Source organism: Malaclemys terrapin, chromosome 3 (assembly GCF_027887155.1).
Source record: "Malaclemys terrapin pileata isolate rMalTer1 chromosome 3, rMalTer1.hap1, whole genome shotgun sequence".
In the NCBI taxonomy this organism is placed as follows: domain Eukaryota; kingdom Metazoa; phylum Chordata; order Testudines; family Emydidae; genus Malaclemys; species Malaclemys terrapin.
The window spans coordinates 5,144,453-5,168,736 of NC_071507.1; the positions used below are offsets into that span (position 1 = coordinate 5,144,453).

Consider the following 24,284-nt stretch of genomic DNA (forward strand, 5'->3'; position numbering starts at 1 on the left):
TGGCCTCTGTTTCTTTTCTGATAAGAGTCTTAAATACCAAACAGTTAACTGCATAATAACATTTACTGGCAGCCAGGCAGCCTGCTTAGCAGATATATAAAGCAGGTAAAAGGAGAAAAAGTTAATTTCTTGGCTGAATGATTCCATCGGTAGCTATAGGGCAAACTAGAAAGTCTTTTAGTAAAGTAGCAGTTGATTCTTCTATCAATCTGCAGCACACATACTCTTCCAAGGAATGCATTAAATATGAAAATCATATCCCGTTATCATCTGTTTCCAGCTTTCAGCCCAGTAAGCTTTTCTTAATGAATGCTGTAGCCTAAGGGACAAGCATGCTGTTGGCTTTTCTGAATAATGGAGTGATTCTACCATTTTTGCTTATTACAATATCGACTAGCTGAGGGGGTTTCACACATAGTCACAAGTGACTACTCTTGCCAGCATGCTCCAAGTTATTACAAGATGTTTTTAGACATTTCATCTAAAAGAGCTTTACTGCTTTTAGTGAAGAAAACAGCTATGGTCTTGAACTGTATCATTTATACGGAGATAGGAGGAGGGATTAGAAGGCTGCATTACTGCAGATATAGAGCAGAATATATTTAAGTATTCCTTGTCAGTCTTTTTGTCTGTTGCTTAGATATGCAATCTTTTTTTTTTGCTTCTTCTGAGAAAAGGTCAAAATGTACAAAATTATGAATATGACATAAATCAATTACTACATTTTGTGTACTTTCATTAAGAATATTTTTCAGAGGTTAACATTGTTTTCACAATCTTTGGTATTAAAATATAAAAATATCAGCTGACCAGAAACAAACAAACATCGGTCTTTTTCTTCAGTCTATTATGGTTCTCTTTTTACCCGGATAAAAATATTAGCGCAATTTTTTCAATTCATCTACTTGATTTTGTTGTTAAAGCACTGTTTCACAATATAAATGATATGGCAAAAATTCCACACTAAAAAGGCATTTTGCAACAACCACCATTTACTGAATGGTACACCTTAGAGGAAAACCCCTAAGTGTTCTTCAAGTGACAAAATATATATAGTTTTCCACTTATTTTCCATTACCTGCTCATTGTTATCTTCTTTGTCACCTTTTATTGGCATGCTATTCTTCTGAAGTGACAGCATACTTTTAATTTCTCCTTCATATTGTACCTACATATAAATAGACCCATCATATAAATGATTTATGTATTATAAAAATGTAGTCATACATACACACACAGATCAACAAATACTTATATGGCACAATTTGTACAGTAATCAAAGAAATCAAGGGCATAAAAGTAATGAACTGGAATCTACTAAGATTTGTTATTCACAAAGATATAATCTTATCTGAGAAAAATAAAGATGTTTATAACAGCTCATAAGAAAACATCCAAAGACACCCTTCCTTTCTAAATATGTTTTAGTTTCCAGGAAAAACATGTTGTATGTGGCTTGTGCATCCTCCTGTGGGTTTTCATGTCTTCACTCGTTTCGTGATTCTAAAGAGTAAGAACAACTTGTGGACTCAGACATTTATTCATCATGTTTTTTTATAATTCCAGATTATTTTGGCTATATCTACATAATGACTTAGCTGCTTTGCGGAGAAATGCTGAGCTTTAAATTTTGTATTGGTTTCTGTAAGTCAGTTTACAATCCGCTGAGCTATTTGAACGAGAAAATATACTGCAGATGTTACAAAGAGCAACACAGCTTGAAAAAAACAACTTGCTCTAGTGTTACTAACAAAGAACTACATAAAAATGTCTTCTCCTCCACTACATTGTTTAATTGACCAAAAGTAATGCAGTCATAGAAGGACTATTGCTTAAAAGCTAAGCATATACAGCACCTATAATTAGTACTGTATGATAGTAATTGTAAACCTTAAGAACAGATTACACTGGTCCTGAGTGGGTGCACTTCACTATGTATTTGGAATCGGGTAGTATACAGGGAGAAATACATCTGATAACTAATCAACGTGGACAGCTCTGCACTTTAATTCTCAATCTGCATATATAAAGTGTTATTTTCCAGATACATTTGTTCATAAAATTTGAAATAACACAAGGAAAAAAAGTCTATATTCAACCAAGCATTTTACACCTGGTGCTCAAAACGGATGAAATGTTTAACTACTCAGTTTTCCCAAAAGCTTAAATAAATTATTTCAGTTAAGCTTCCAAGAGTTATTGAACAAACTGCAGGAGTACATGGAAACAAGTTAAGCTTTTTTGGTAAAGAAAAGTAGTTGATAACAATAGCCATTTAATACGCTGTACGTGGAGTTAAGCTAATTCACTCCTAAGGGCATTCTCTCGCCACCAAAAAAAGTGTTAAAAATTAATAACTTAATTTGTGCCTGCACGTCATTACCAGTTTGAATGATTACTATTTTCTATTTCAATACTATTTGAATGATTACTATTTAATTCTCTATTAATCCATTTAATCCTGAAAATTGCCACAAATAGGAAATCAGACAGTGGAATCATTCCAACAGTATTGCACAAGGGCTCTATGAGCTGTGCTTTGTCCAAGTCGCTGAGTAAAAATGGCACCAACCCAGTAAAAAAATGAAATGATGGTATAAGAACTTCTAAATAGGAGTACTGAAGACATCACGTACAGAACAGTATATAGAGTAATTGGGGTCCACATCAGTTCATTTACAACATTTCTCTACTTATACTGGACCCACTTTAAAAAATAAAATAAACAACCCAATATCATAATGTGTATCACATTTTGTTTATAAGGACACACTGAATAATGCACCAGTCTGAAGGATATCTATATCCTTAGGTGCCAATCTTGCCTGTCCCAACGACAGGTGCATACAGTCTGTAGCTGTTAACAGTTCTACTCTGCAGAAGAGGTATGGTGCAAGTCAGCCCATGCAAGGAGTTAGAAACCAAACATGCTCCACAAGACACCACCTACAGCAAAGCATAGGTGGGATTTGGGGCATAGCTAACAGATCTCCAGCTATGTGGGGAAAGAATGTTCTGCAGCTGCAGCTCACAGACTTAAAAAAAAGTTAACAGATATAAGCCAGAGGTAGCTATGAAAAAACGTTATTAGGATGGGGATGCAGGCATAGGATGTTAGCAGCATGCCCTGACTTATTAAAGTGGAAGTCAATTGCCACCTATGAACACATCCTAAATTTCCTCCAAAGACCCTCTCTGCCTCTGAAGAATTTTATATAGGTGGGTCAGCCACTAGAACCTGAAAATTATTCTTTCTATAAACTGAAGTCACTGCCACCAGGAAAATGACCTTCCGAATCAGAAATTTAAGTGCAAAGGTATTGGAGTTGAAAAGGAATTTTCATCAGCATGAAAAATTCTAATCAAACCATTTCAAAAATGATATAGCCAAAATAGAGGGTGTTCCAAAAGAGGCAACAAGAATGATTAGAGGGATGGAAAACTTCCATATGAAAAGAGAATACAAAGCTTTACCTTAAGATGAATAGGCCAAAGTGTGACAAATGTATAAAAAGTAAGGAATAGTATAGAGAAGGCAGATCAGGCATTGCTAGTCACCCTTTTTATAATGTAAAAACAAGGGGGCATCAAATGAAATGAAAGGCAGCAAATTTTTAAAAGTGATTACAAAGAAATACATTTTTACACAGTGTAAAATTACCGAGTGGGACTTTTTGCCACAAAAAGCTTTTCTTTGATAAACAAAAAAACAAAAACTTTTCAGGTGGTTTTTTTTTTTTTGGACAAAAAGTCAAAAAATTTCATAAAATATTGACCAGACTGGTAATTATGATGATGCATTATTACGGCCTCCGTAGATTATAGAATCATAGGACTTGAAGGGGCTTTGAAAGGTCATTTAGTCCACTCCCCTGCACTCATGGCAGGACTAGGTATTATCTTCTAGACCATCCCTGACTGGTATTTGTCTAACCTGCTCTTAAAAATCACCAGTGATAGAGATTCCACAACCTCCCTAGGCAATTTATTCCAGTGCTTAACCACTCTGATAGTTAGGAAGTTTTCCTAATGGCGAACCTAAACCTCCCTTGCTGCAATTTAAGCCCATTGCTTCTTGTGCCTATCCTAAGAGGTTAAGAAGAACAATTTTTCTACCTCCTCCTTGTAACAACCTTTTATGTACTTTAAAACTGTTATGTCCCCTCTCAGTCTTCTCTTTTCCAGACTAAACACACACAGTTTTTTCAATCTTCCCTCATAAGTCATGTTTTTTAGGCCTTTAATCATTTTTGTTGCTCTTCTCTGGACTCTCTCCAATTTGTCCACATCCCTCCTGAAATGTGGCACCCAGAACTGGACAATGCTCCAGTTGAGACCTAATTAGAGCGGAAGAATTACTTCTCGTGTCTTACTTACAACACTCCTGCTAATACATCCCAAAATGGTGTTCGCTTTTTTTGCAACAGTGTTACACTCTTGACTCATATTTACCTTGTGGTCCACTATGACCCCCAGATTCCTTTCCACAGTATTCCTTCCTAGGCAGTCATTTCCCATTCTGTATGTGTGCAACTGATTATTCCTTCCTAAGTGGAGTATGTTGTGTTTATCCTTATTGAATTTTATCCTATTTACTTCAGACCATTTCTCCAGTTTGTCCAGATCATTTTGAATTATAACCCTATCCTCCAAAGCACTTCCAACCCCTCCCAGTTTGGTATCATCCGTAAACTTTATAAGTGTACTCTCTATGCCATCATCTAAATCACTGATGAAGATACTGAACAGAACGGATCCCTGCAGGACCCCACTTGTTATACCCTTCCAGCGTGACTGTGAACCACTGATAACTACTCTCTGGGACCAGTTTTCCAACCAGTTATGCACCCACCTTATAGTAGTTCCATCTAGGTTGCATTTCCCTAGTTTTTTTATAAGAAGGTCATGCAAGACAGTATCAAAAGCTTTAGTAAAGTCAAGATATAGCACGTCTACTGCTCTTCCCCCCCACCCCCACCACCCCACAAGGCTTGTTACCCTGTCAAAGAAAGCTATCAGGTTGGTTTGACAAGATTTGTTCTTGACAAATTCATGCTGACTGTTACTTATCACCTTATTATCTTCTAGATGTTCGCAAATTGATTGCTTAATTATTTGCTCCATTATCTTTCCGGGTTTAAAATTTAAGATGACTGGTCTGTAATTCCCTGGGTTGTCCTTATTTCCCTTTTTATAGATTGGCACTCTATTCGCCCTTTTCCAGTCTTCTGGAATCTCTCCCATCTTCCATGACTTTTCAAAGATAATCGCTAATGGCTCAGATATCTCCTCAGATGTCACATAAGTATTGCTTAATAAATCAACTAAAATTAAAGTAGTACTATTTCTTATCAAAGACAGTTATTAGATTTCAGCTTTTCCAAATTGCTCAGGAGTGGGTATTAAGACAATATGTTAGAAACAGCACCAATCAATATACCTAAAGAGCAAGGATTTTTACTTCCATTGGCTCATTTAGTGTAGATCTGAAAGTATTTCAGTTGCAAAGTTACCATTTTTAAAAACTAAATACCCTCCATTATATATACACAGTTAAAAACTTCTTTCTGTCTGCATGTGCGGTATGTTATTTACAGTTCTGATCCATTTCATTACAAACATTTCGTTAAGATAAAAACAGAAATATTCATTCTTTTACTTTACTGTAAGGCATAAGATGGATCATTGCTATTTTACTAAGAGCAATGCAATCTTAATAATCATTCAACCTATACAAAGAGCAAATATTAAAAATACACAATTACAATAAAAAATTAGGGAGAGGAAAAAAAGGAACCCCACCACAACTACATACACCCAAACCAATTGGACTACATAGGAAAAAGTAAAAATCTACTTGAGTTTGTGAATGGAGGAGATTGGCAGCCAAGTGGATTCATCAAATTTTTATTTAAATGTGAAAAAAAATTATGGAGATTCTGGGGCTTACGTACAACTGATCTTTCTTTCTCAGAGTACTCATGAAGTGAGTATTACACATTATTTTTATTCCTACAAGCATAAAGTTTTTTCATTACCATAAAAACTTTAGGGTCAGAGGAGTTGTATGTCCATTACCTTCCATAATAAGTTACTGATGACCAAAATGACACAGCCTTGGGGCATCATGTGAGCCAGCAACCAATAATGCAGATAGTAATGATATCAAAAGCAGAACAGGCTTAAGCGCTAGTTTCATAATCTCCTTCATACTAAGAAAATGTCTCTCTTTATAAAACTGGCATAATTTGGTTACATTACATTCAGTGAGATCCCCAATGAGTTCTTTTGCGTAATCAGGGCTGCAAACACAGCTGGTAAGGGGTCTGACTGGGGAGAGAGGCTGGGAGATATCATATTTCTTTTTGATTCTACATGAAACAGCACTCAAAGATGAGATTAAAAAGTATAAATTCTACAATTTTCTGGTTCCACTTAATCTGGACATTTGATGCTAAAATGTTCCTATTAGTTCACTTTCCATCTATACTCAAAGTACATGAGGTAAAGCATCCCACGGGGCTATTTCCCTACATTTATCACCCCAATAGCAAAGTTTACAGTTCTCATCAACTTTGGAAAAGTGTGGTTTCTTCTGAATCACATTTCTCTGTTGCTGTGCCTGCCATCAAAATATTAGCACAGAACTGGCTTTTAATGAAAAAAATATGGCATTATAACCAACAAGAATGAAGCATGCAAATAAATTGCAGAGCTAATCTGAGGTCACAATTAATCTTGTCACTAAACAATTAACTGGTGATAAATCAGCAGCAGTAAAGAAAGGCAGGAGAAGGCTGAACCACGTCTAACATAACAGCCTCATCAGTCAATTAAGGCTGGGTCCACACTACAGACCTGTATTGGTATAACTACATCGCTCAGGGGCATGAAAAATCCACATTCCTGAGCAATGTAGTTATATCAAGCTAATCCCCTGTGTAGACAGAACTATGTCAATGGGAGCTTCTCCCATCAACATAGCTACTGCCTCTCAGGGAGGTGAATTAACTACACCGGTGGGAGAAGCTTTTCTGTCAGCATAGTAGCATCTTCACTAAAGCAGCACAGCTGCACCGACGTAGAGCTGTACGTGAAGACAAGCCCTTAAAACTCTTCAGATGGCATCAGCAGAGGCAATAGAGAAAAGTCAGAGGAAAAGTGATGAGCAAAGGAGGACAACACCAATTATGGCCATCCTAGGATGGTCTTCCAGCTGGTTTCATGACGTTTTTAATTTTGCGATGTCAAATGTAATGATGTTTTGTTACAAAAGTGGAAAAACATCTAGTGAAAAATTAAAAATCTTATAAAGAAATCATTAGGAAAATTTTGCATAACCTTCCCAATGTTCCGATTTAACTGATCATAGAACAGCAGCATCTACTTGGCTAATAGTTGGCCTGATAACATTGAACTACAGTATTATTGCAAACACATGGGGCAATCCTGCAAGGTGCTGTGCATCCTCAATTCCTCCTTGCTTCCAAGGGATTTGAGAGCACTTGGCACCTCACAAGAGAAACTCAGCACTTCACAGAACTAAACCCACAATCTATAATAAAGCATTAATAACTACTCATTTGTCTACAAGGTCACATCAGCTCATTTCAGTTTTCCCTACTCCCAAAGAGACAAATATTAAGCATTGCAAAAATATGTTACTAGGATTCACTGACATCTGAAATCTTGAGTTGCATAACAAAGTCAATCTAGTTTCCCCTATATTATTACAACTGTTGTTATGGTATTTAAACAAGTATTACCTTCAATTTCTGAAGTGCCTCTGAACTTGTAAAAGTCCTAATATGAGCTTCGACACGATCAAACTCCTTTAAAAATTCTTGGTTTCGCAACACAGCATTTTTTTGTCGTTCACATATTTCTTTCAAGTATTTTTTGAGTTTTATGAAGTTTATTTTCGCTCTAAGGGGGGAAAATAACACTTTTTATGATGTAAAATGAAATCAGACATAACAATTTGAATCAGTTTATATATGGGAGACAGATTTTTAAAAAATGCTAGTACAGTATTCAGTATTACTCTTTTTCTCCTAAAAGACTAAGTATAGATCTGAGCAATTTATTCAAGGCTACATTATCAATAATAAGATGCTACACCTAAATAACTTAGATTTAAATTTGATTTTAAAATAGCATTCAAAAAGGACACAAAAATTAGTGGATTAACAAATTTTCCAAAAAAATCCACTATCTTTTCAGACTTCATACACTAAATTTCTAATTCCAGCCATCTTATATTAGTTCATATTAAAAATGAGCGTGTTTGTTTTGTTGAATGATTGTCATACAGACAGAAACGTGAAAAGTCTTCCAAACTGCCAGCATTCTCAGAGAAATTCCAACTCATCTAAATTCATATCAGATAAAAAAGAGAAACAGACAGTCAGTGGGACTGAATAACTCAGTATATTGATTTCCCCCACCTTTTCAAACATTTATTTTCCAGGATATGAGCCCTATTCAGACAAAATACATACAGCATCATGGGAAAGCTATCTGCTCTCTCCTGGAGAGAAGGATGGGTTTCTTAGGGCCAGACAGGCTTTTTAAAAACAAGAAGTCCTAGACTGACTGTCCATAAGCCATGGGAGATCCCATCCCTGTATTGGAGCATCAGGGTACATACTGAACATATTCTCTACTCATCCATCATCATTCTCATGAGCTTGGTGACATAAAGGACAGTCATGCTCGGTTTCTTTCCCAGAATTTTCTATGTCCTGAGGGGTGTCTCCTATTTCTATTCCTCAAACTTATTTTAAGAAATTCAATATTTTCAGAACATTCCTAGGTAATAAACCTAGACTGACTCTGAACAAATTACAGCTCCCCCCTATCTCTGGGAGAATTTTGTTTTCCCAACTTGGAAAACTATATCTCCTTTTTGTTAAGCCGGACATCTTTGTGGCTGTTAGATTTGACCCCACAGACCCCACTTTGGGTTCAGATTGAATGAGAATTAATATACACTCTCCCAATTAACGTCATTGTGGGATCAAATTATTATAGATTTGATGGCTCCAGAGCTCCCACAATCAGAGCTGTGAGGCAAGCTTGGTCAAACCTGACTAGAAAATTCTGCTTCTATTCGCAATCCTAGCCTTAAAATCAGTGGCAAAACCTTCATCTGGATGGACAGAACCCGGAATTTTTATTATTTTGGAGGAAACTTCCTAGATTTATTCAGCTACGGTAACCTTTTACTATTTTTGGTCCAAAAATCTCTGCCAAAGATTGATCATTTGAGTTGCTTGGAACAGAGATTTGGATACACAACTCTCTCTGTCCATTGGAATACAATTGTATCTAATGTTAAAAAAGCAACTACAGTATAGACCTGGGTTTACAGCTTATTCACCAAAAGACACTTTTTTTAATATACTGCTCCCCACAGAGGCTAATGGTAATGGACCTCAAAATGTTGACCACTGTTGGAATTGTAACTCCCTTGGTTCTACATTAGCGCATATATTTTGGGAGTGCCCTGTATCAAGAATTTCTGGTCTGAGGTCAGGCAAAGGACCAATTTCATATTTGATGCTAAGTTGGAGTTCTCCCCCTTAAGTTTCATTCTTGGAAATATTCCTGATACCTGAAGTTTACCTGGTAACAAGGCAGCCTGGTTCCAACGTGCAACTTTAGTTTCTAAAAAATTATTCCTGGAAAAATGGAAACGTCTATCCCCACAAATATTAATGCCAGGCTTAGTGAGATCACTGACCTTGCAGCTAACAAATGACTAGCATTCTGCAGCAAGGGAAAGCCCAAAAAATTCAAAGCAATTTGAACTGTTGGTTTTTTTTATAAGTCTATGATTAAAGTAGACCCTGAAGATAGATATGCCGCTTCCCCTCCCTTTATCCAAACCCTATTTTTTTACTTTGTGTATTCTGATGAGTCTGATATTTTGGTATATGTGTTGTATTTGGAAAAACTAATTAAAATTATATATATTTTTAAAAGGACAGTCATGCTGGGTAGACTCTTATGGCTTCAACTTTGGGAAGGCAAAGAGAGGGTCAAATTAGCATTACATGTTTGTCCGACAAGGAAGTGCCCCATTGGAACAGAACCACCAGGGATGCTTGTGGAGCAACTGCAGAAGGCAATTTTAGCCGAGTAGAACACTGTTTCTTAGAGCTCAAAACTGTCTATATGTAATATCATTTATTTCAGAATGCACAGTGATGGTTTAATTCTTCCCTCTTGGTGATTCAATTTCACTTTGTATATACAGAGCATTTCAACAGCATTTCAATCCCTTATATGTTATCTTTCAGAACTGATTTGATACATTTCACCATTAAAAACTATTTTACTTACACATGTTTTTTTCTCTACTTTAATTATTTTACTACTAGAAAAAGTTACATGAAAACTGGACGATATTTTCTATATTTTTCAGTTGCCACATATTAGATCATTTTTCAGGTTGTAATTTGTAAAGTTAGTCTTCGAGGATGTATCTTCTGGATCAGAGGAGTATATAAGTTATTAGATCTCTCATGACGTTTTCCAAAAATACAGTTCTACATACATGTGTTTTCAGAAGAGATTGAAGAAGAAAGATTCTTCATTTGTATTATATGAGGCATCACAGCAAGGACTGTCTTTCTATATGTTTGTACAGAGCCTACCTAGCACTGTGGAATCCTAATTCTGACCAGAGCTTCTTGGTGATACCAGAATACAAATCATAAATAACACTTGCCAGCAGTCTCAATTTGGCTAAAAGAGAGGCCGGTTTTTGCCTCCTGTCCAGGCTCCCCTTTACTGCCTATGACTGCTGGAAGTAGGAAAAAGAAAAGTTTTGTGAATACTACAGGGTAGTTTTTCCTGTAGTTGTCACTGATGCTTTGACTCCTCCGCTCCCAGCTCTGTGCTTCTCTTATCACAGCATGCTCATTCCCACTTGTGACTATGCAAGCTGTAGAAGAGGCAGTCATCTCTGTTTCATCGAAATAAAATTTTATCCTCACCATTAATATATTTCCTGGGTGGCTGTGGTTTTTGGGTTTTTTTAATTTCGGTTATTTAAAAGTCAAGTACAAGAAGCTATCAGCAGGGACTGGCACCGCCTTGTGCAAAGCCTCAGTTAGAAACATCATGGCTCAGTCCAGGACCTGGGCAACAATGGCTTAAATCCCATCAACAAGAAAAAAAGGCAGAGTCAACAAACATAATAGAACTGAGTCAAAAGGCCTTTGGCCCTCAGCGCTTCCATCCCTTGTACTTCAGGAGGTTATAAATCTCTCAGTCTGATAGAGTTGCTACTCCCTTGAAGTCTCAAGCTATTCTACTCTTTCCTTTCCTCTTCCTCCCTCTTAATACTTGGGCTTGCCCTCATTAGCTAAAGCAGCTGAGGGTGTATCTCTCCATAACTAACATTTCTCACAACTGAGCCGGGGCAGGGCTGGTCTTGCAGTCTGTGTTTTGTGGGGGATTTATAGACCCCATCATACCAGCACACACTTTTTAGTTTCTAGTCCTGGCCGTATATACTGTAGAAAGAATATTCTCTTGTTGATGTCCATGGGTTAATTATATTTACTTTAATGGGATTCATTCACATGCGTCATGGAAAGAAGTTGAATTCTGAAAAGCTGAACGTTGTGTCTATTTGCTCAGGGACAGTTTCTGTTTGTTTTTATGGGACATGTAAAATATCATCTTTTTTTAAGTTATCATAAAAGGCTACACTTTATGCCCAGGGTGGTAAACTTCCATGACAATTGTCTGAAGCTTCCTCATATGAATTAGATCACCAAGGTTTGGCAGAAAGTCAGTCTAACGAAGTCATACACAAAGTTTCAGTAATAATACAGAGTAAGGAGAATATGGTTACATTTCATTAGACACTCAAGGCATTTTTCATCAACTGTTTCTACTACTGTAACAAACAGACATTTAATAAGCTCTTATATTATATTGAACATGTGACTATTAAATTCTTTTAAAAACTGACAAACTTTACAATGATATTTCAAAAGCATTTAGTGATCTCTACATTGTCCTAATGAAAATAAAATAATGCCTAAGTAGAATTTTAATAGGCTTACATGTATGTATCAGATTTGCTGTACTCAAACAGTTTTCTTTCCAATTCCAGCCTCTTTGTTTCACTAAAGAAAAAAAAAGGGAAATACAGAATGATCAAAATGTACAACTTAAGCTGCCAAAGAGTAAAGAAAACACAGTATAAATTCTTTGGGGCAGAGACCAGCATTTTTATTACGTGTTAATACAGTGCTAAGAACAGAGGCCCATGATGCAGCTGGACCTTAAACTGTCAGCAAAACAGCTTTCCCTTGAGAATAAAGAGTGAATCCTGGGCAATGCTCTCCAGGCACATTAACAGTTAAATAGGTACGCTTCTTTGTTTCTAGCTCATAGCAGTGGAAAATTTACTCACGTTTTATTTCTTCATAAGAAACAAATCAACCAATCATAGGACACTGTTGGGCCTACCAGCTACATTACCCTCCTGAAGTCAGAGCCCCACAGGAGGGCTTCCAAAACTGGTGACTGGACAAACAATACTGAAGTCCTTGAGAGATGCCAAATCCATTGCACTAAAAGCCTGGTCATCAGGACTCAACTTTGTATACACGGTCCACATGGAGGTTTCCCGTACACTGAAAGTGGTGCTCTAAAGTCAACTGAGCATGGGAACCTACTCTACGTGTCGACCCAGCCTTCGGTATAAAGACACCTTGAAGGCCATCCTGAAAGCATGCAAGATGGACATTAGAGCCTGAAAGCTTGTTGCACTGGACAGACCCAGATAGAGAGATTTGTGCCATGAGGGCATGTCCACGTTTGAGGAGCGGCATGAGAGGTCTCTGAAGGAGAAGAGAGCTCATCGTAAGGACATCGCCTCAAACCCTCCCCCAACAACGAGTACACTTGCAAGACATGCAACCACATTTGCAAATCCAGGATTGGACTTGCTTTCCAGGTGAGAAGCCATAAAAACAAATAAACCCAGAACTCAAGTCAACACGACCTAAACACTCATCCATCAAAGCGACAGGAGAATCCAACAAACACCACCAACAACTAATGTACCAAAATAAGTGTGATTCAAATACAGAACACAGCAATACCTCTGTGCAACAACTGGGCTTCGAGGAAAATAAACAAATACTTCAAATGATATGAAAAACTCTGTAGCTGGTTTATGGACAACCTTAATCAAGAAAAAATAGCATAACAGAAAAAGAAAAAAAAGAGGCCAAAGGGTGAAGATGATGAGCTGATCACACAGCTAAGACTTGTGCATGGAGGGACTGGGTTCATTCCAGGAGCAACCTTGCCATCAGAAACAAGATTCCCCCCCAGACCAGGATACACCAACTCAAAGCAGTTCCTGACCCTGCCATAATAGATGCAAAACTTGCAAATCTCTCTCCACTGCTACAATGATCAATATCCCCCACAACAGACCTTTCAAAATCCATGGTTTCAACACATGCCTATCATAACCTGTGGTGTACATCATCTAGTGCAAATGCTTCAGTAACAACTATGTGGGTGACAGTAGACAATCACTATGCTTCTGAATGAACTCTCTCAGAAAAATGATAAAAGACAAAAATGCCATGTCACCCATGGGTGAACACTGTTCAGAAAGCAATCACTCCAGATCTGATCTGGCCACCATCCTCAAAGAAAATCTGCACAACCCCTACAAAAGACAAGCCTGGAAGCTTAAATTCAAAATTTTGCTAGATACTTAGCTCCGGTCTACACTAGAGAATTACTTCGGTATAACTATGTCGCTCAGGGGCGTGAATAATCCACACTCCTAAGCAATGTAGTTATACCAATTTAAGCACTGGTGTAGACAGAGTTATGTTGACGGAAGAGCTTTTCCAGCCGACATAGCTACCACCTCTGACAGAGGTGGATTAACTAAGCCGGTGGGAGAAGCTCCCTCGCACTGACTTAGAGCATCTTCATTAAAGCACTACGGCTGCACCGATGCAGTAGTTCAAGTGTAGGCCTGCCCTAAAAATCATGGTGTCAAAGACACTGGATTTATCACTCATAACAATCTGTAACCCACTAACCCTCCTTTGCCATAGAACTGCAGTGATGTTAGCTGCCCACTTCACCTGGAAAGGTCTCTTGTGACATGAATTAACTCCTTATGCTTAACAATTTGTTCCACCTTGTATTTAGCTGTAACACTCTGAGTACCTTTCCCAGACCTGAAAAAAGAGCTCTGTGTAATCTCAAAAGCTTGTCTCTTTCACCAATACAAGTTGGGCCAACAAAACATATTACCTCACCCACCTGGTCTCTCTAATATCCTGGGACCAACTCGGCTACAACTATACTGCATGAGTAAAAAGTCTAATATAGTGGATGTAGAGGTCTGCAGTGGATTTATATTACTAACCCTGCATCTAGCAAAGAAAGAACTCCAAATTATCTTATGCAACCTCAAAATCTTTTCTGGCTTTAAATATCAAGCCTACAAATTGTTGCAAATAATTACACTCCAGATTTCTGCTGTCATGTTCAAGATTGACAAGTTCAGCCTTGTTTGCTGTACAAGCTTGGTGAATAGCAACATTTCATGGAGTTCCATCAAACAAAATGCTTTTTGGGGATCAGATAGTCAATATCTGGAGTATCATCATCTGGGAAATTCTAAATGGTTAGTGTAAAAGCTTAGAGTGGCCTGAAATGTAACTTTGCCTAATAAACTAGGTGCAAACCTGATTCCCTATATATCAGTTGGAGAGAGTCGCTTTAGCCCATACCTAGTTTTTTTTAAATGCAGGTGGCATCAAACAAACCACTTACTGTGTCTTTTTCTAAGCCACGCCACACTGAGGACACCTTTATTTTCACGTAAAAGACCAAGTCAGTCAGCTTGAGGCTTCCCTTTGGCTCACACGGTTTGCGGTACGCAGCACTGGCTCTTCACAATAATGTAAAACAGTTTGTTTAATAGGCAAGACTAGCACTCCTGAGCATTCTACCAGTGAGTCCAGGGGAATCATTTTCAAGCCACACAGAATATTCAGGTTTAGAGAGGAAGGATGATCAAGTGGTTAGGGTGCAAATCTGAGACTTAGGAGACCCAGATTCAACTCCCTGTTCTGACACAAACTTCCTGTGCGACCTTGGGCAAATCACTTAAGGCTTGTCTAGACAAACACTTAGTGCACAGCAAGCTGTGGTGTAAATCTACCCCACCCTAGCCTGCCACATAGTAAGTGTCCATGTGGATGCTGCTGTCGCACACTAAAAAGTTCCCAGATGCACTTTGACCTACCCCATTTTGAAACGGGAGTAAATCAAAGAACACTAGGGAGCTTTTAGTGTGCAGCAACAGGGTCCACATAGACACGGTGTGTGGCAGGCTAGTACAGGGTAGATTTACACCCCCACATGCTGCAAACTAAGTTTGCAAATAGACAGGCTCTTAAACTCTCTGCCTCAAGTCCCCATCCATAGAACAGGGATAACAGTACTTCCCCTATTTCATGCAGTGTTGTAAGAACAGGTACCTAGAAGATTGTGAGGTGCTCACATACAACAGTAACGAGTGCCATAGAAGTAGGATAGATCGATTTGTTTTACAGTTGCCTATTCTGCCATCCTGATATTGACTAATCAGTGTTTCACAACCAAAGTAGCATCCAAACTTACTAGTGTAGGGCTGCTTGGGGGAGCCAGTTCAGGGAGCATTAAAGTGGAGGACACAAGGCTGCACTGAGCTCCAGCTGAAAACTAATATTTCCTGACGCCTCAAAGTTGCAATCTCCTCATACTGCTCTAAAATAAGGCAAAGAACCTTATATTAGGCAAGAAATTGATTAAATTTCAAGATGAAAAGTATGATTTCTTCAGAAGTATGAAAGTTAACACTCTCAGAGAGAACAGTTGAGACTTGAGAGAGACAATGATTTGCTGAGACAGTATGACTGTTCTACTTCTCAATTCCAGGAAAGTTGTTATTGTCAAAATCTCCTTTAGCAAACTGTTCTTCTGCCTGCATGTGTGAACTGGGACAGCTATATCAAAGCCTGTGCTACAAAACTGCGTAGGTGTGGTGCATGCAAATATCTGTTAAAATGGAAAGATAATTATTAGGTCTATAGTTTTGAAATCCTGTTGTAGAGGACAATTAAATATTTTCCCATATGCTAAGTACAGCATTTAGCTAAAGAAGTTATTTACTTGATTTTTCACACCTCTCATATAAGAAGATTCCGCTTCTCACCAACTGTCATGCAAAATTATTTAAGTGTTGAGTAATCACAACATGCTCAGATCTGTACATAATACAGAAGACAGTCCATCCTCCAATGAGCTCACTGTCCAAGGCTGGGTCTAAACTACCCGCCTGAATCGGCGGGTAGAAATCGACCTCTCGGGGATCCCGAATCGACGCTCTTACTCCACCAGCGGAGGTGGGAGTAAGTGCCGTCGACGGGAAGCCGCAGAGGTCGATTTTGCCGCCGTCCTCACAGCAGGGTAAGTCGGCTGCGATACGTCGAATTCAGCTACGCTATTCGCGTAGCTGAATTTGCGTATCTTAAATCGACCCCCCGCCCGTAGTGTAGATGTAGCCTTAGACACCAAGGGCTTGAATCTCCACCACCTTGCACCTAGTGACCTAGTGTAGCAATTAACACCCGTGCACAGTGACTTACACAAATGGTAACATTTTATATCACGTTATCACAGGTTGACATTACTATACAAGGTGCAGGGCCTAGAAGAATGAGGACCAGACAATACAGTCCAAAATATCATCTCATACATTCAACAATAACGTACACTCTTGTACACTGGGGGAGGAGGAGAGGGAGGGCAGGAATCTTCATGCAATTGGTGGATTTTTATTGTATGTTCAAGTCTTAGTGGCTTATTCTTAAAATGTCGCACTAAAAGAATGTGATTTGAGGAGGGATTTAAAGGAGAAGGGAAGTCACTTGGAACTCCTTTCTTCTTCAGCAAAAATAAGATGGGAGGGGAGAAACAGAACCAAGCAGCAGAGCCCTTTTATGCGCGTATCTTTTTAATACTGTCCCGACATTATGTTTGAACATAACCAACCACTTAAGGGAAGAATGTAAACAACTACAGGATGATGCAAAGCTGTCAGGCCATTTAGGGGCAATATTAACGTTCTTTGAACTTACAGATACAGGGTAAAATTTTCAAAAGCACCTGTTGGATTTAGGTTCTTAAATCACTGGGGTGCTTTTGAAACTTTTAGCCTTAATCTAGTGAGAAAAATCCTCAGATTCTAAATATTTTTTTAAAGTGCCACTTAATCACTACAAAATTTTGAAATGGCCAGTGTTCCCATAGGACCTACCTAAAGGCAATGTAACAGAAGCCTTTGCAGCACTGGTGTTAATATTATTGACAATGCTAGTGCAAACACAAAAGTAAAAAATTAGCATATTTGAATTTCCTTTAGCCATGGGGAGAAAGGGAGGGAAAGAGTATGTGACAACTGGAGAAGGCCCACTGGCTATTCCTCTTTTTAGACATCTTGTTAAAGCAAAACTAGATACGGCTGTTCAGACATATCCTGAGTCTGGCCAAGATATACTTGGCACAGGACCTGGAGTGGAGACAGAAGTGACATTATGCCACCTTTCTGTTCCTGATCCTAGGGAGGGAGTCACTTCAAGTTGCTTTAAATTACAGCAGCTGGTGACAGCATCTTAAGGGTGGGTGGTTTCAATGGCACAGGATAACCAGCATAAAAATTTCCAGCAACATTCTCTGTAGCAGGCATGGGGTCAGGGAGAGAATGTAAGAAGCAGATGGCATAGAGCCAGCTCTCCTGGCTTTATGCCACCTGGGGTTTCCACTGTGCAAGAGGAATCACCACCTGGCTTTAAGCCAGCTTTCCATCCCTCTTTTCCCCTACAGAGTGATGCTAAGAGGAAGGCACTTGGCCAAGGTCTTGGACCATGGCTTTTAATCTTTACATCAATATTGTACTAGAAACAATAGATGTGAAAAATGTAAAGTTAAGATTTTTTTTTTAAGGCTATGATATGCTAGCTACAAGTAAATACTGTCACTTAGGTAACAGAGGGGTAACCGTGTTAGTCTGGATCTATAAAAAGCGACAGAGTCCTGTGGCACCTTATAGACTATTGGACCATAAGCTTTCGTGGGTGAATGCGTCTGACGAAGTGGGTATTCATCCACGAAAGCTCATGCTCCAATACAGCTGTAAGTCTATAAGGTGCCACAGGACTCTTTGTCGCTTTTTACCGTCACTTAGATTTTGCATTACCACTAAGATCTTGGACCGGTGGATTTTTTAAATCCAGAAACACTTTCTAATTGAAGCAACTTATTATATCCAGTCTCCCTATCCTGCTTTCATAAACATCTACACCACGGGTCTCAAACATGCAGCCTGCTGAGTTATTTGCTGTGGCCCGCCAAGTTCCGTCCCCCCAGAGTTATTTCCTGTGGCTGCCAAGCTCCCTTCAGCCACCGTCCTCCCTCCCCCACAGTGCGCCACGTCCCTGCTCCTCTGCCTACCTCCAGGCGCTTCCCACCACCAAACAGCTGTTTGGCAGCGCTTAATGCTTTCCAGGAAGGAGTAGAAGGAGTGGGGAGCTGCGCTCAGGGGAGGAGGTGGAGAAGGGGCAGGGATTTGGGGAAGGGGTGGGAAGAGGCGGGGCCTCATGGAAGGGGTGGAGTGGGGGCAGGGCCGGGGGGGGGGGGGGGGGGCTTTTGTATCTGTATATGAAAAGGTGTCAGCGGTGTGGCCCTCGAGCCAATGTACTAGACCTCATGTGGCCCTCGTGGTGATTTGAGTTTGAGATCCCTGATCTACACTGTGCTTAAAAATCTACTCAATTGGATAGCCCTAAAAAGGTTCTTCTACACTATTCATATAAGGAGATATACCTATCTCATAGAACTAGAAGGGACCCTGAAAGGTCATCAAGGCCAGCCCCCTGCCTTCACTAGCAGGACCAAGTACTGATTTTTGCCCCAGATCCCTACATGGTCCCTTCAAGGATTGAACTCAGAACCCTGGGTTTAGTAGGCCAATGCTCAAATGACTGAGCTATCCCTCCCCCCACCCCATGAGTCAGATTTTTAAAGGCTCCCCCTCCAGGCTTTGTAAGCTGGTGCATGGGGACACAGCACCACTCAAGCTTAGCCCAGCCATCCCTCTGTCATGACAGATGGGCCAAATCTGAGTGAGGTATTCAGGTGCCGAAAGATGCAGATAGCTGCTTTTGACAATCCCAGTAGACACCTATCTGCATCTTTAGGAGCCTAAATACCTTTAAAAATCTGGCCCTAGTTGCCTTGGAAATAGTTAGGCCCAGCCCCCCTCCACACAGGGTCAGAATTAGGGTTCAGGTGCTGGGGCAGAGAATGCATATATTTAATGGTGGGAGACACATTCCCCTGGTGTTATCTGAACCAGTGATCTGCTGGGTCACTCCAATCCTTGACTCTGGGAGACAGCCTTACTCTGCTCTGCAGTGAGAACCCCCACTCCTGGGCTGTTCACGCACAATCTCGGGCATGTAAGCTGCAACTTGGATTGTGCAATCAAATGACACTAGCCAATATCTCTGGTCCCAGACACAACCCTAGGAACCTCCATCTTGCAGTGTCCAGTTATGCCCACTGGACGCTGCAAGCTTATATGAGTTTGTCAATTTAACAAAGAAATTGATGTGTACCCGGCTTGTTATCCCAAGGGGAGTTTCTGACACACTTCAAACCAAACGCAGTGCTTCAGGTAAAACAAACAAACATTTATTAACTGTAAAGATAGATTTTAAGTGATTATAAGTCAAAGCACAACAAGTCTGATTTGGTCAAATGAAATAAAAACAAAACGCATTCTAAGCTGATCTTAACACTTTCAATGTCCTTACAAACTTAGATGCTTCTCACCACAGGCTGGCTGGTTGCCCTTCAGCCAGGCTCTCCCCTTTGATCAGCACTTCAGTCGCTTGGTGTGGTGTCTGTAGATGTAGGTGGAAGAGAGAGAGGAAGAGCATGGCAAACGTCTCTCCCTTTTATCGTTTTCTTTCTTCTCTCTTGGCTTTGCGTCCAACAGACGCTTTTGTTGCTGCCTAGGCCAGCATCCTTTGTTCCTGTGAGGCTGGGATGGGTTTGGGGTGCCTGAACCAGAAATACCTTAAAGAATCCTGATTTTCAGCATCTCCTGAAAATCATGCCCTTTTAAAGTGTGTCATGCTGTGACCCAAAAACCGAGGGCACCTAAAATCACTATTATTTTTTTTTTTTAAATTTAGGCTGTAATTATAATAACTTACGTTACGGAAGCACGCATATATATATGGCCCTTTAAACATGTGTGTGTCCTCAAAGTGTTGGTTTCTATTTTTGTTTGTTTAAAGAAAGAACTGTCATGCATTGCATCCCCTTCCTGTCAGTTCTTTCTCTGCTTCCACAGTGGTGTACCATTTTGAAAATAGGGCCAAGTCAAAGTGCCACTTCACTTGAAAAGCTCAGAATATCAGCAACAGATCAGCAGCTGTTATAGATGTTATTCACAATACCAGCCTACACATCACAAAAGTGGGGTGTTAAAAAAGCTAAATAATTAAGAAGTTTAAAGCAACAAAGAGTCCTGTGGCACCTTAAAGACTAACAGATGTATTGGAGCATAAGCTTTCGTGGGTGAATACGTCATGCGTCTGACGAAGTGGGTATTCACCCACGAACGCTTATGCTCCAATACATCTGTTAGTCTTTGGTGCCACAGGACTCTTTGTTGCTTTTTTACAGATCCAGACTAACACGGCTACCCCTCTGATACTTAAGAAATTTAACAATCTGTATACGTACTTCACACTCAACAGCAAAAATATAACTGCTCGAAATGAAATAATAAAACAAAAGGAATTGGCAGAAGTATCATCTTTTGAGACATTTAAAAGCAACTTAGGCCAAAATGTAGTTCTGTTTAAAAAACCAAGTTTTAAACACTCTTAATAATAGAAGTGGTTTAATGACTCTCCCCCCCCTCCCCCCAATTTTTCAAATGAGGTCTTTTTAAGTTTGCATTCAGATGTTCTCCTGCTGCATGTGCAACAAACACCGTGGCACTGTGCTAGGTTACCAAATACAGGAACATTACTTAGTGCAGTAGCCATCAGACTTTTTTGTAGACTCTCACTTACTCAGAGATCCCTTCTTAGGCCCTGGCTCGGAAACTTGCTTGGTGTCTATGCAGTATCCAACTGACTTCTGTGAGGCCCCCACTACCAAAGGAGTCCACCCACACAGAACAAGCTGCCAGGGCCAAAGACATCACCTTCCTGAACTCTCAGTACCAAATCTGCACTGTCCACCGAATAACCAGTTCTTAGTTACATAAATACATAACACTGGGACAGTATTAAGACAACATGAACATTAAGTGGTTTTACAACAGCGGCTTGGTTATGATCGATTTAGTCTCTATGTTGTTTATTTCCATTCCCTGGACTTCCTATTTATTAGGGCCAGCTTTGGGGTGTGAGTGTAGGAGGAGGGAAGTCAGATGGATAGGAGGAGCTAGAGGTCTACAACAGTGTGTGAGGCAGATTGACAAATAGAGGCTGGAGGTGGGGAGGTGAACAGGGTGCCCGGGGAGGGACAGACAGAGAGGGAAGTTGTGGAGGAAGGGGTCAGACAGAACAGCAAAAACATGCAATTGATGGTGACAGAGGAACAGACAGATGAGGAACCTGGGGAAGGAAGGACCGAGACAACGGGGGCACAGGAAGACGGGGCAGGCAGGGGAAGGACGGACAGACAGACTACGGGGGCACAGGAAGACAGGGCGGGCGGGGGGGAACTGGGGAAGGACGGACAGACAATGGTGGCACAGGAAGACGGGGCAGGCAGAGTGGGCTCGGGTAGGACGGATAGACAACAGGGGCACAGGAAGACGGGGCGGGCAGGGGAGGCTGGAGAAGGACGGACAGACAGACAGACGACGGAGGCACAGGAAGACTGGGCAGGCAGGGGAGACTGGGGAAGGACGGACGGACAGACAGACGACGGGGGCACAGGAAGACGGGGCGGGCAGGGGGCTGGGGAAGGACAGACAGACGACGGGGGCACAGCAAGACGGGACGGGCGGGGGGGCTAGGGAAGGGCGGACAGACAGACAGACAGACGACGGGGGCACAGGAAGACGGGGCGGGCGGAGGGGCTGGGGAAGGACGGACAGACGACGGGGACACAGGAAGACGGGGCGGGTGGGGGGCTGGGGAAGGACGGACAGACGACGGGGGCACAGGAAGACGGGGCGGGCGGGGGAAGGACGGACAGACGACGGGGGCACAGGAAGACGGGGCGGGCGGGGGGGCTGGGGAAGGACGGACAGACGACGGGGGCACAGGAAGATGGGGCGGGTGGGGGGCTGGGGAAGGACGGACAGACAACGGGGGCACAGGAAGACGGGGCGGGCGGGGGGCTGGGGAAGGACGGACAGACGACGGGGGCACAGGAAGACGGGGCGGGTGGGGGAAGGACGGACAGACAGACGATGGGGGCACAGGAAGACGGGGCGGGCGGAGGGGCTGGGGAAGGACAGACAGACGACGGGGGCACAGGAAGACGGGGCGGGCGGGGGAAGGACGGACAGACGACGGGGGCACAGGAAGATGGGGCGGGGGAAGGACGGACAGACAGACAGACAGTCGATGGGGGCATAGGAAGACGGGGCGGGCGGGGGAAGGACGGACAGACAGACGACGGGGGCACAGGAAGATGGGGCGGGCGGGGGAAGGACGGACAGACAGACAGACAGTCGATGGGGGCACAGGAAGACGGGGCGGGCGGGGGAAGGACGGACAGACAGACGACGGGGGCACAGGAAGATGGGGCGGGCGGGGGAAGGACGGACAGACAGACAGACAGTCGATGGGGGCACAGGAAGACGGGGCGGGCGGGGGAAGGACGGACAGACAGACGACGGGGGCACAGGAAGATGGGGCGGGCGGGGGAAGGACGGACAGACAGACAGACAGTCGATGGGGGCACAGGAAGACGGGGCGGGGGAAGGACGGACAGACGACGGGGGCACAGGAAGATGGGGCGGGGGAAGGACGGACGGACACACCACGGGGCAGGCAGAGGAGACGGGCCGAGCCCGGACGGACACACCCGAGGGCCGTGTACGGGGGCAGACAGGGAAGCTCACAGGGGACCGACGGACAAGGGGGCGAAGGGGCAGACACGGCCCCAGCGCCGGGCGGGGGGTGAAGCGTACGGCGGGGCCCGGAGCAGGCGGCGCCGACCCCGGCTCCTCACCTCTCCCGGAGCCGCAGCTGGAGGCTGCCCAGGATCGCGCAGGAGCCGCCGCCGGGCTGAGGGCGCCGGGATCCCCCCGCGGCGCCGGGCCCGGGCGCCCCGCACATGTCGCCCTGTTTACACCGGTGTCCTAAGCGACGGCTCCCAGCATGCCTTGCGGCCGAGCGGACCCCGGAAGAGCTGGGCGGGAAGAGGAGCCTCGCTCTCAGTCCCGACCGCGGCCCAGGCCCCGCCCCCCGTTGGAGGCAGGGCCTCGTTCTCCCTCCCTCCCCTAGTGGAAGTGGAGCCCAGGCCCCGCCCCTCGCTTGTCCATAAGCCCCGCCCCCAACGTCCCTTGCTGCGGGGGCGGGGCAGGTTCCCCACAAAGGCCATTGTCAGACCTTAGTCACCTGGCTCCAGGGCTGGAAGAAGAGAAAGTGATGCCCCCCCAGCTGTGCCCCCCACTCCAGCATTGTTGCCCCTCACTGTGTCCTTATGGCTCTTCCCTGTATAGCGGCCCCAAGGGCCTGTTTTGGGGCATTAATCCATGCCATAGGATTACATCCCAGAATCTCAGTTTCCGTCTAAAAAGCCCAATTATGGTTTTAACCCTTTAACCCTCTCAGTGGTGGGGGAGTAGGGTGATCGGATTTTATAGGGACAATCCCGATATTTGGGGATTTTACTTGTATAGATTCCTATTACTCTCTGTCCTGATTTTTCAATTTTGCTGTCTGGTCACCCTATGGGGGAGGTTAGCTTGAAAACGTGCCCCGAGTGTTACCGAGGTAGTAACGTTTGCCTGAGTCTGCAGACAGCTTGGTAGCAGAGCTCCCTGGAGGTGGCTTCACCCAGTCATCCCATTCCATGTCCTGTGAACTATGATTCTTTGCTCACAGATTTTGGTTTGGTTTTTTTCATGCTACCATGTAAACCAGTCATTTTGCTGCAACCATTCATTCAGCGTTTTGCCTTTAGCTCCT

At 42.4% G+C, this 24,284-nt stretch overlaps 1 protein-coding gene across 3 annotated transcripts in view; it reads right to left on the reverse strand.

The window, feature by feature from the left end:
• Positions 1 to 23,500, reverse strand: part of KIZ (kizuna centrosomal protein) — an 88,997-nt gene extending 65,497 nt beyond the window's left edge. Inside the window, exons 1-4 of one of the 3 annotated variants that reach the window (XM_054024281.1) lie at positions 23,323 to 23,500; positions 12,084 to 12,146; positions 7,767 to 7,926; positions 1,079 to 1,168 (exon numbers count right to left, since the gene is read on the reverse strand). In XM_054024281.1, coding sequence (XP_053880256.1) covers positions 1,079 to 1,168; positions 7,767 to 7,926; positions 12,084 to 12,146; positions 23,323 to 23,429 — 420 coding nt within the window. In that variant the 5' untranslated portion in view covers positions 23,430 to 23,500. The remainder of the gene's footprint in view (positions 1 to 1,078; positions 1,169 to 7,766; positions 7,927 to 12,083; positions 12,147 to 23,322) is intronic. The other 2 variants (XM_054024279.1, XM_054024280.1) reach the window with 2 other exon arrangements.
• Positions 23,501 to 24,284: the final 784 nt, after the last annotated feature.